Source organism: Lycium ferocissimum, chromosome 5, assembly GCF_029784015.1.
Source record: "Lycium ferocissimum isolate CSIRO_LF1 chromosome 5, AGI_CSIRO_Lferr_CH_V1, whole genome shotgun sequence".
In the NCBI taxonomy this organism is placed as follows: domain Eukaryota; kingdom Viridiplantae; phylum Streptophyta; class Magnoliopsida; order Solanales; family Solanaceae; genus Lycium; species Lycium ferocissimum.
The window spans coordinates 20,431,860-20,444,958 of NC_081346.1; the positions used below are offsets into that span (position 1 = coordinate 20,431,860).

General features: G+C 37.4%; 1 protein-coding gene across 1 annotated transcript; it reads right to left on the reverse strand.

Annotated features, from left to right (window-relative positions):
• Positions 1-1,897: 1,897 nt before the first annotated feature.
• LOC132057638 (GDSL esterase/lipase At4g10955-like) lies at positions 1,898-4,276 on the reverse strand. Its single transcript, XM_059450263.1, has 3 exons — positions 4,214-4,276; positions 3,357-3,454; positions 1,898-2,693 (listed from the first exon to the last, which is right to left on the reverse strand). The coding sequence occupies exons 1-3, from the start codon at positions 4,274-4,276 to the stop codon at positions 1,898-1,900; spliced, it is 957 nt and encodes a 318-aa protein (XP_059306246.1).
• Positions 4,277-13,099: the final 8,823 nt, after the last annotated feature.

Genomic DNA, 13,099 nt, shown 5'->3' on the forward strand with positions numbered 1-13,099 from the left:
TAAAAAAAAAAAGTTGAAAAAGCGCCGTGCTAAACCAGCCCCGGGGGCCCCAACCTTCCTGGCACGTAATTCCTTACCGGACTTTTGCTTTCGTAGACCAATAAAAACAGTCATTTCCTTTTGATTAGAGATTCATAAGGTGACTTGAACACCAAAACTCAATTCCAAGTGGCGACTCGCAATAAATAAAATAATCCCTCTTCAAAACGTCACTTTAATTGGAAAAACCCTTTTAAATAAATCTAAAACTAATTAATTTGATTTTATTTATTTATGAAAAAAAGAAGGGGTGTGACAGTTAGTAGTTATCGAAAATCGGTTATTCTGTCTTGATTGTGATATTATTGGCGTACCCCTTTGTTGGTACTTGTGATATTGAACATGATTATTGATATTGATACATGCATTGCATGCACTCTCATTTGTCATGACATATTGTTGAGACACTATTGGTACTTGATGAAACCTTGTGATTTAGCCGACTCTCGGGCTTTAAAATGAGAAAGTGACGTGCGAGAATCTCGATATCTATGTTAGTTCTAAAATCGTGAATCGAGTGAGTAACATGGACTCCGTAGGCCAGGGGGTGGTGCCGACGAGAACCCCGTGGGCAGATCTCGGGTCTCGTACGTACATGGGCAAAGATCCGGACGAAAGGCAGACTTAGACTTCGCGAGTCACTTTGGGTTGTGCTACCGAGATATCGATATTTCTGTCCAGAGTACACGTGTATACAACATTTGCATGGCATTGCATTGCATTCATACATCATTGTATTGCATCATGTCTTATATTGAGATGACTTGGTGTTCTACTTGTGATGTCGGTTCCGGATTGGACCTATGAAGACTTGGTACAATTGGATTTAGATTCTCCACTTAGGCAATGACATGTGCTTGGTTCCGAATATGGTTGCATTATCCTTGTTGATTTATCTCGTAGATCGTTCATAGGATCAGTTATATGTTTGGCCTCTAAGGGATGTTGAATAAAAGATATCATAATGATAAGTCTACTTCTAGACTAAAAACGAATGGTATAATGATGTATGATCTTTGGATACTATTGTGAAATTGACTTGTGGCTATTGGAGGAAAGTTTAATGATTTAAGGGTTTTGATGTTATAATGAGCGGTAGATAGATGTATGGCTTGATTTAGTTACTTATTATGTTTATTTCTGAATTCTTTTACTGATATGTGTTTCTAACGATTCTTTCTACCGATACGTGTTGTTCAACCATCATTAACCTATGCTACTTACTCAAGACGCGTGGATTGTCGATATCGTCTTCTTCCTAATCTTTGGGATGTAGAGTGTTTCAGGTTCTTGATTGCTACATGTTCGGAAAAGCGCGGTGCCTATCTTGAAGACCTCCTTCTATTTCATTCTGGGAAGGAGGTTGAGTTTTAGAGGGTTGTTTTAATCTGGATCACTTAGTCGTTCTTGTACTAGTCTAGACCAGGTCGTGGGAAGTCGGAACGAGTCTGTAATTATTTAACTATTGTAATCGTTCTCAATCTTGAGTTTATTAAATGAATTGTATCCGCTGTTAATTATTACATATTTATTGGATTAAACAAATTGTCTATTTTAATTGAGGGGTTATTTAATTGTGGTTCGCCTACCGAGGAGGGAAAGGTAGATGCCCGCGCAATCCTAAATTGGGTCGTGACACAACTTCTCTACTACACGATTAATTTGGACCCTACCAATACTGGTAACGCTTATAGTTGCACTGAATATTTGGTGCCGGGCATTGGTGGATTCCATGAGCTAATAGCTTGCAATATGGACAAAGCCTCAAATTAGTAGTCGCATAAGTAGATGGAAGATGTTCTGATGGCTTCGACTCTTTTCCTATTGCAGCCGCTATATTCCTTCGCGTATATTGAATTCATATTGCGATCCGTACAATTCCCTCAGCACTAAACTCTATCATCTTCTCCCTATGTTCGAAATACCCAACATATTTGGAACAAATAGGATCTGATGGATTCACAAATAAGTTAAGAATCCATCCGCATAATTGAGTAAATGTACCATCGTTATCATAAGGAGTACTACTCATTATGTCGACAATAAAATAAAGTATCACATTTACACTATGAGCACCGCAGATTCCGTGCTTCAATATGTCGTTCTTGATTATCTCTATTGGAAGAGATGCAAATGGTGGGTTAAAAAGATATGTTTCGAGACGGATCCCCCTTTTAACCATACCCCTACCAATATTTAACGCAATTGCAGAACCCAATGAATGGTCTGCTAGCCAGATGTCTGTGACCCCGTGATTAATTTCAACAATATTTTGTACAACTTGAAAATCGATACGAAAATAGGAGGTCTTGTTAAGACTGTTCAAAATGACTCGGAGGTCCAAGATCACATCCCTGATAATGCTTTGTCGTTTCACTATTGTACCTTGAAAGGCAATCCCATACTTTGGTGGATTATGATTGTGAGACGTCGACGTAGTTGAGTAGTTGGGGAATTCGTATTCGTAAATGGCACCGAAGATGGATCTGTCTGTATCATCCACCAATTTGTGGATTAAATAAAAATGAAAGGATTCCCACCAGGGTGGAGCGAGGGCATCAGGACCTTGGCGATTTTGGTGGTGGTCATATTCAAGAATGTTCGCGCCTTTTATTAAGCTGGCTACAATAGACGTCCTGTGATCTGCATTTCTCCTGTGAATTGAAACATGCAAATTAAACTACTTGACTCAAATTTGTAAAGAAGTCAATTATCAACGTACTTCGCTAAAGAAATCAAATTAGAACTAATAGATCTTTCTAAATAAAAGGACTTACAGTTTCTTCTTTTCCCGCTATCAATATTTGTCATGGAAATTTTAGAAGTGAACGATAACATTAACACACACACACACACACACACACACACACACACATATATATATACATGGATCAAAAAAGGATAAAGGAGATCAACTTAGAAATTAAATGGGCTTATCAATCGAAAATAGTTGTGAGGTATAGTGGTCGAATAGGTAGAATTCCTCCTTTTCGAAGACCATCTTTCGCCAAAACATAGCTGAAAGCAAAATAGATCTCCTATCAAAACAAAGCTTCAAGTATGAATGAGCTATATATTGCAATGGGGTTCGTTGATGATCCAAGTCGTGCAGAAACTACAAATTATATATAGAAGTTAACTGAGGAGAAAATAGAGTGAACACGGCCACGCAAAAGTCGAGGTTTGCATGCAATACGCTAACCCATATCTTTCAAATGACTAAATTTTAAATAAATATTAAGCCCTTAATATTGCTGATGCAGGAAGTGAGTCAACTGAACCTTTCCCTTGTTTCCCCCAAAATTCATCGTCTGTACTTGCTCTTTTTTCTGTACTCTATAGGGCTAATTAACAAAACATAATCCATTTTCGCAATGCTGGTCATCTCAACCTCCCAATATGACTTATTCTTCAACTAATGCAAGGAGATAAAATATTACTTATCACATAAAATGAGGCATATGGAGTATTTTTTCTTTTATAGAACTCCAAACCTTTTTTTTTTTCTAATACAGCGTCATTGAGGGTGTCAAAGCAAATACACACTGCATATGGAGTATTTCTTGTTATTTGAGATTAAATAATAAATATTGATCTCTTTTTTTCTGTTTTTAACAGTGTCAGAAGTAACGTCACACAAACTTACATTGTTCTTAATATTACGCTTGACTCATAATTCATGAAACAATTAATCTTCTAGTAATATTTTTATTCTTTCTGCATGTTGTTGGAGTGTCAAATACACATTCAAATATTGTGGATCCTACATGAACATATCATTGTTTCGTTGATGTATTTATTTTGTATTCATTCATACATGTATTTGATGTAGCCAAATTTGTAATGGACAGAACATGTATAAGTTGTATTAGTTTAGGCTGAATCTTTGATTTCCGGTTAAGGCCCAATTATATATAAGGAAGGCTGGCCCATGTAGATAAACAATTATACGTTTTACTCAGATTCATGAAATGAGAATGCTCTCTTCTTTCACTTTATCTCTCTAAGCCTCGATTATCGTTATTCGATTTTGAGTTATTTTTACAGTTTTAACATGTATCAGAGCGGAGATTCTGGTTCTCCGTATAATTCTTCGTCTATCAATCTTAGCCTCATCCATTTTAGTGGGAAATTTTTTTTATGTCAGATTTGTGTTTTCCAGCGAGATTTTCACCAGAATCTTCTGTTCTTTGGTGAATCTTTCATATTGCTTGCCGGAATCAGCACTTCTGTCCATTGTTGGTGTTCATTGCATCGTTATTAGTATTGAGTCTCTTTTCAAGAGGCAGCGAAGATCTTTACTTGTTGTCGGCGTTACGTATCGATTGTTGGTATTGAATCTCAATTTTCAAAGCAGTTGCGAAGGCAGTTGGTAATTTCATTCCTTATATCTCATTAGGGTTTCATCAACCATTAGGGTTTTCTTCGTCTGTGCAAGTAGCTGATAATTTTTGTTGTTTATAACTGATTAGGGTTTCTATCATCTGTGCAAGTAGTTATTTTTTTGCGATTTTGTTGTTGGTGTTACTATTTGTTTTCCTTCCAATTGCACATCTATGTTTGATTATGAGTACTGATAATGGTGAGCCCTAGTCAAACAACTAGCACTAGTACGAATGATGCATGTGGTTCAACTTCGACTACGATTGGCTATTCCAACCCTATCTACTTGTCTTCATCTGACGTTCTTGGTATATCTTTGGCTACTGTTCCTTTCTCGGGGATTGGGTTTGGAGGTTGGAAGCGTAATATGATTGTATCCCTGTCTGCTAGGAACAAGATAGGCCTTGTTGATGGCTCTTGTCCAAAGCCAGCGGATGATTCTCCTCAGCTTAGGCAACGGGACAGATGCAATAATTTGGTTATATCTTGATTAACTAGTTCTCTAACTCCTGATATAGCAGAAAGTGTTCGGTACTCTGACACTACTGAGAGCATATGGAATCAACTATGCAATAGGTATGGTACTACTGGTGGGACTAAGATTTTTTAACTTAAAAAGGAACTTGCATCCACTAGTTTGGGTTCCCTAGCTATTCCCACCTATTTCAACAAACTCAAAAAGCTCTGGGATGAGCTTAGATTCCTCTGTAACAACCATATTAATACATGTACTTGTGCTGCTAAGACTGGACTCCAAAATGAGGATGAAGAGAATAAGGTGTACCAATTTCTCATGGGTTTGAATGATATGTACATTAGGGTTAGAAGCAATTTTCTCATGTTACAACCACTTCCTTCCTTTGACTCTTCTTGCAACATCCTTCTTCAGGATGAGAGGAAGAGACAAGTTAGTTTTCCTGCTCAATTTTCAAATGACTCTGCTTCTTTTCATGTCAACCTGAACAAGAGACCAAACCCTTATCCTTGTCACGCCCCTAACTATAGCCTGGGCGTAACACGACACTCGGTGCCTGACTGCATATGATCGAGCGAATCACATGGCTTGCTCAATCAACGTAAGGCATACATGAGCGAAAATGTAACATGAGTGCATGATGAGCTTTTGTAAAACATAGTGAGTCACAATATAGTACATGGGAATACTTGTTTAAATTGTGCATGCAGATAATGTCATAAAAGAGCCAAATCGGCTAACCAAACTCTGGAAGCCTAACATGACACTTTTCTAGTTTATGAAACCTCTAACATAAGTCTGGACATGAAAAACATAATTGTTGGGACAAGGCCCCCTGCATACCTTTAGATGCAAACGAAACAAAGAAAGACAGTGTCTAAACTTTGAATGAGGTGGGGCTCACCAATTAAAGGCGTACGAGCATATCCTAATGAGCAGAGACGTCGTCTTGTAAATCCGTACCTGCATCGTGAAATGCAGGCTCCAGGGCAATAAAAGGAGACGTCAGCACATTGAATATGCTGGTATGTAAAGCAACTGAAGAAATAACATGGGACATGGGATAACATGATAAGAACTGAAACTGAAAACCTAGACATAAACATGAGCATGAGCATGGATACATGTATATATAACATGAGTAAAACATGGTAAGTAGGGAGAGCATTTCACAAACCGACAACATGATATCACCACGTGGGTACATGGAGTTCCGGTACCTCGCGGGACATAGAACCCCCACATACCTTGCCGGGTATAAGGTGGTAACGTGCACGATGGATCCATTCGGTGTAAAATTAATGAATCGTCCTAGCGGGCGGAGCGATCCTTGTCTACGGTGGCTACGTAGTTTCGGGCTATACGAGCCTTCTCGATAATTCGTGCAACTCCCCAAAACATGAACATGATATAATTGGCTAAGAAGCCCATGATTTTCGTGAATTAACTTGTATTTGACTTGTAATCATGATTTCACGAAATAACTTGTAAGTATGATTTCATGAAATAGCTTGTATTTAGCATGTATGTATCTTGTATCATTACATGAAAGTAATTATATAATATAGTTGCAGGAAAACTTGTAGACATATAGGATATTCATGAAATAAACATTTTTAGTTAAAAAAAAATGCATGCAAGAACCCATGGAATACAAGATATGGGTTTTCATGGATTACAGACTGATTCTCAATAATCATATGGAGTTATTAAGAACACAATGATTGAGTAATAGCAATTCATACATAATATAATCATGGACATGGACCTAGGGTCGTTATGAGCATGGTATAGAAAAAACCCTAGTTTTCGTAAGGATTCATACTCTATGGATTAAGAGGTGTGGGGAAGAACAATAATGTTCCCACACGTAGATAGCAACCCTACATACCTGGTAATGCTCCAAACTTGTATTAAAAATCTGAACTTGGAAGAAGAATTCCAAAGTCTAAGTCTTGAGTCCTTTAAATGAGTTTTCTTGAAAATCCTATGTTAAGAACAATGACTTCATTGTTAGATTATGAGAACGCATGCTAGAATTCACTTGGAATGGTTGGAATAGACTTACCTTAGTGTTCTTGGTGATGGAGGAGAGGAACAGGTCGTTCTAGGGTTTAGAGACTTGTAAAAATAAGAACTAGAATTGAAATCAGGTATTTATAGTTTCTAGCGCGACAGGTTAAATACGGACCAAAATACGGTCTGTGTTATGATTTACGGTCCGTAAACCTGGACCGTATTTAAGCATATTCCAAAACAGAAACACTGTAATACCTCCTGCCCAAATGCGATTACCATATATGGGTCGCACTTCAAAATACGGTTCGTATTTAACAATATAATTCTCCAAGCCTCATTCCAGAATGCACAGTGAACTTGATGACAATTTACATGCAAAAATACGGGCTGTATCTTTGAAATATGGTCTGTGTTCTGGGGCATAAACCCTCCATCTGACAACTGAAGAGAAAATTTCAATTCCCACATTATTTATCTGATTTTCTAAGTCTAGAATCATGGTCAAAGCTTAGGTTAAAGGTACGGGATGTTACAATCCTTTTCCCAACAAACCTTTCAATCAAAACTCAAAAAATCCCTATCCTAACAACAAGACTTTCAATCAGAATTCTAACAAACCTTTCAATCAACCTTCTCCAAATTCTTATCCCAACAAACCTTTCAATCAGAGGTTTGGCTTTGATTAGGACAAATCATTACTTTACTGCAACTATTGTAAGAGAACTGGACATTTGATGGAAAAGTGTTATAGTCTCCATAGGTATCCACTTGGTTTTAAATTCACTAATCCTAAGAGAAAGAAAGTAGCTGCCAATCTTTGAGGTTTCAACTCCTTATACACCACGTACTAAATACTCATCACCTGGTTCTGTTGGTCTTACTAGTTCTGAGGATATTTCTTCTATGCTTACTGGTTTGAGCAAGGAACAATGCCCTCAAGTCATGCTCATGCTTCAGAACTCTCATATCTCAGATTCTTCTTCTAGCCACATGGAATCTGCTAATTTTGCTGGTAAACTTTCACCTCCCAGTTGTGTAGGACATCTGTCTTATGGTGTATGCATGATTACTCAAGTAGATAAGTGCAATTGGATCATAGACTCTGGGGCCACTGACCACATGACTGCCAATGTTGACTTACTTTTTGACAGAAAACCTCTAGTTATTCTTTATTTAGTTAGTCTTCCTAATGGTTACAATGTGAAGGTGACCTGCATTGGTTCACTTCTTTTTCTCTTTTTCACTTTTCATCATGTTCTTTACATACCCATCTTTCAATATAACCTCATATCAGTGTCTCAACTGATTTCTAAGTTAGATTGCATTATTCTCTTTACCAAAATTTCATGCATAATGCAGGCCCCTTCAATGAAAAGCCAGTGGAGATTGGTAAACTAAAGAATGGACTCTACAAGCTCTTGCAAACTTCTCCTGCTGCTGCTACAACTCTTCCTCATCTTAGTTAGATTGCATTATTCTCTTTACCAAAATTTCATGCATAATGGAGGCCTCTTCAATGAAGAAGCTAGTGGAGATTGGTAAACTGAAGAATGGACTCTACAAGCTCTTGCAAACTTCTCCTGCTGCTGCTACAACTCTTCCTCACTCTAGTCCTTCTAATGTTGCTTTTTCTTGTCAATCAAATTATGTTGTTCCTTGTGTTTCTAATGCATCCTGTTCTACATGTAACTCAACCCCTACTGTTTCTAGTTTATCTTATGCTTCAGGTACTAGTTCCTCTTGTGCTATACTAGGCCCGAGCGAACCACTCTAGAGTAGTAGTCCTCAACTTAGGCCGATAGGGCCTACCTGCACACAAACAATACTAACAAGCCGGCAAGGCCATATATATATCATCTGAACTGGGCACACACACCCAAAACATGTATACATAACTTAGCAAGCCGACGAGCCTGCTATGATCGTACAAAGACAACAGTACCCAAACAGACATATACAAGCTGGCAAGGCTATCACGCAGACACACTATATACAGGACTCGTCTACAAGCCTCTAAGGAAAGTATAATTGTACCATGGTCGGGAATGGGCCCCGGCCTACCCATACAATCTGTAGAATTAAAAAAAAAATTCCCAAAGACCTGACAACTCCAAACAAAATGGAGCTTACCATCAGTTGATATCAGATCCTGCCTACTGAGGAGGTCTATCAATCGAACTATTTGTACCTGCAGGCATGAATGCAGTGCCCCCGATAAAAGGGACATCAGTACCGAGTATGTAAGGCAATCTATAACTGAAACTGAACTGAAAACAATACAATCTGGAGGCCAAAGTATGCCCTGAGTATCTCTCTCATCTGTCTAATATGAAATGCAATACAATAATATCATATATCTCACTGACCAAGTGGCCAGACAACTGTAAAATCTCATTGACCCGTCGACCAGGCAAATTTGTCTCACAGACCTGTTGGCCAGGCAAAATAAAATGTCTCACTGTCCAAGTGACCAGGCTAAATAAATTGTCTCACTGACCCAGTGGCCAGGATAAAGAAATATATATATATATATATATATATATATATATATATATATATATATATATATATATATATATATATATATGTATATTATGTGTAGATTGAAATATATGAAGATGTCAACATGTCTTTCTCTAACTCTTCTACCAACAATGAACTAAGGAGCGGATAGGAATCCCTCGGAAGATAAAATCCCACACCTAGAAATGTTACACCTCTATGAGAGCTCTATACAATAGTTCTCTTTCTTTAATATTCGATAAGCACCTACTGTCTAGGGATCATGCCAAGAAAAAGAAAAGATAGACATTACATACCTTGTCGTTACTTAATCACTCAACGTTTATCCTTCCGAGCTTGCAAATCTACATTCAAGACGATTCATACTAAGGTTAAGTCGTTGAAACGCTTATAAGGTCAAACTAAACTATTAAGTGAGCTAACAAAATTTGGGCAGCATTTCCTTCATATTACTTACTTCCACCAATATTCAAACAACACCCAAACATCACTAACAATATCAACAATAACATAGACAAGAGATTATATGCAAACTAGACTCAACTCCATCCCAAATCTTCCTTTCAAATTCCATCCATAGCCTTCAACTACAACCCAACACCTTATAACCTTCCTTCCTTAACTATTTCACATTTAAGACTTGTTGAGCCTTCATACCAACCTGAAATAAGAAATAAAGTGAGAATCATACCTTATGACTTGAAGAACTTCACTTTAGACAATTTACTCCAAAACTTATCCACCACAATTCAACTAGAAGCAAGAACACACCTCTTCCATGAACTAGCTTAGAGTTTCAAGGTTTGATCTTCTCTTGATATGCTCTAGGATGTTTATGGATGATTAGGGATGGTTAAGAGAGTTTGGAGAAGTGTTAGGGATCTGATTTTGGTGAATAATGAGCTCCAAGTCGTGGCCCTTTTTATTTATATCAAAAAGGAAAATTTGCACCGCCTCAATTCCACGGTCACTTTCACGGACCGTGAAATCAGTCCAGTGGCTCCTCCTCACTGTCACCTATTCACAGTAGAAATTTTTTCATTTTCACGCTCCGTGAAAATGTCCCACTTTCTCATATTTGCGTTTTGTCAGTTGCATTGGAAAGAAGACACTCTGAACTTGAATTTACGTAGGTTATGCATTCCCTAACTCCTCATATTCTAGGAGATATACCTGTCTCAAGTTGGACAAAAAAAAACTGTCCAAAATTCTACCAAGTTTTTCCAAAGTTTCGGCAAACTTAATTTCTTTGATTTGCTTGTTCTCCAATCCTTCCATAACTTACTAAACATGAACTTCAACCCTTATAACCATAATATAGGCATGTACAATCTCATATAACCTTGAAGATACCTCCGGTGTCCACGACTAGGACAGCTAACATCCAACGAATCTCAACATACAAAACTATGAGATGTAACACCTCTGATATGAATAAAATGGAAATCCTTTGGTATAATAAATTGGGGCATATTCCCTTTGTAATAATGAAAGATATTCCACATATCCCATGTCAATTTTCTTCCAAGCAACATTTCCTTTGTTCCATTTGTCCCATGGCTAGGCAAACTAGGCTTGCTTTTCCTGATAGCTCTATCAAATCCAAACATCCTTTTCAACTCATCCATGTGGACACCTGGGGACCATACAATGGTTTCAAATATTTCTTAACCATAATTGATGATTATTTTAGGGAAACTTGGACCCACCCTATGGGTTCCAAAAGCAATGTCTTTCCTTTAATTCAAGTTTTTATTGCCATGGTCAAAACTCAGTTTGGTGCTTCCATTCAAGTTGTCAGAAGTGACAATGCCCTTGAATTAGGGTCTGGCACCTCTTCCGCCCTCAATTTTTCTTAGATCATGGTATAGTACACCAAACTTCATATCCTTACACACCACAACAAAATGGTATTGTTGAGAGGAAACATAGACATTTGTTGGAGACTTCTATGGCCCTGCTCTTTCAATTTAAGTTACCCCTTAAATTTGCGGGGAGATTGTGTCCTTACAGCCACATATCTCATAAATAGGTTTCCCTCTAAAATACTTCAGAATAAGACCCCATTTGAATTGCTCCATGGCTATGTTCCATCTTATTCCCATTTCAGAACCTTTGATTGTCTCTGTTTCTTTACTGTCCCTAAGTGTCATAGGGATAAATTCCACTCTAGGGTTGATCCATGTGTTTTCATAGGATACCCTCACCAAGAAGGGGTACAAACTTTACGATTTGACTACCAAACTCGCCTTCATCTCTAGGGATGTAATTTTGCTTCTTCATCCCTTACCCAACCTACTCCACATGTTGTCATTCCTCCTGCTTCACCTGATTGTCTCTTTGACCTCCCACATAGTCCCACCACTACTGCATCTCCTCCTCCTTCTTCCTCAGTACCTTCTAACTCACCACTTCCTCCTCCTATGAAATCTAGTAGATCTCTTTCACTTCCTTCCCATCTTCAATAGTTTGTTTGTGATCTTTCCCCATCTTTGAGTGGCTCTAGTTCTACTTCCATCTGTTCTACTTCTTTCATTGATAATGTTGCACTAGAACCACATTCTTACCATCAGGCAACATCTATTCCTACTCGGCAAGTGGCTATAAGAGTTGAGTTTGAAGCCTTACCTGCAAACAATACTTGGTCTGTTGTGCCCTTGCCTGCTGGGAAGAAACTAATTAGTTGCAAGTGGGTTTACAAAATTAAGTCTAAGGTTGATGGGTCCATTGAAAGATATAAAGCTAGGTTGGTGGTTAAGACAAATTAGATGTTTTACAATGTTTAATGGTGACACTAGGGTTAAGAATGTCCAGCCGTGTATGTTCATTTCGAGTAAATTTTCATTGTTTAATGGTTGTCAAAATTCAGAAATTAAACATTTTATGCACCCTTTAATATATTTTATGTGGAATAATTGTTTTACTGTTTTCTATGAATGCAGGCGTACAATAGGCAATAGTTATAATCTAAGGCTTAAATCTCTTATAATTATAATTTATATCGTGACACAAGTTAGCAATAACTCTAGAAACAAAAGTAATACGAATATGTATATCTGTGAATTCATAAAGATAATTTCAAAATGCATTACTTTAATCAGTAGGAATATCGGGTCAATCTGATTAAATAAATAGAATGAAGGGTAACATGACAACTACGGCCTTTTGACTTTAGTCATATTCTGCACAGGAAAATTGCCAGCATGTATTTACCTAGGAAAAGATACCCACAAGTGGCTGGCTTTTTTAAGTAGGAAGAAAGCCTGCTTTGTCAACACCAAATTAAATTTAATATATCTAAATATAGTTGATAAAGGGTTATTTGAGTATCTTATTCTGAAGTCAAACTTGCACCTAGTGCTTTAATTAGTAGTGGTAATTAACTTTGAAGGAAAACGAAGAGAGATTCTTGAGGAATAAATGAAGCTCCGTTAAGACAGTACTCCATTAAGATCATTGTTAATAAGCACTTTCTTTTTTCACTTGATGTCCAGTACATTTATTGGGGCCATAATTAATTTAGATTTGCGTCGTGTAAGGCAGAAAACACTCTCTAACAATAAATTTTTCATATCCACTGCTAATAAGCTTGTCTACTGTTTTATCCAACAAGTTGGGGTAAACTCATTTAGCTAAATCAGTAATGGAATATTTCTATTA

Bases quoted from the DNA above. Each gene is read 5' to 3' on its own strand.
- LOC132057638 (XM_059450263.1), bottom strand. From the start codon at position 4,276: ATGGACAGAAGTGCTGATTCCGGCAAGCAATATGAAAGATTCACCAAA. The intron at 3,455-4,213 runs GTGAAAATCTCG...TCCTTGCATTAG, and splicing joins CCAAAGAACAGAAGATTCTG to TTGAAGAATAAGTCATATTG. The intron at 2,694-3,356 runs GTACAGACGATG...TTCAATTCACAG, and splicing joins GAGTACAGAAAAAAGAGCAA to GAGAAATGCAGATCACAGGA.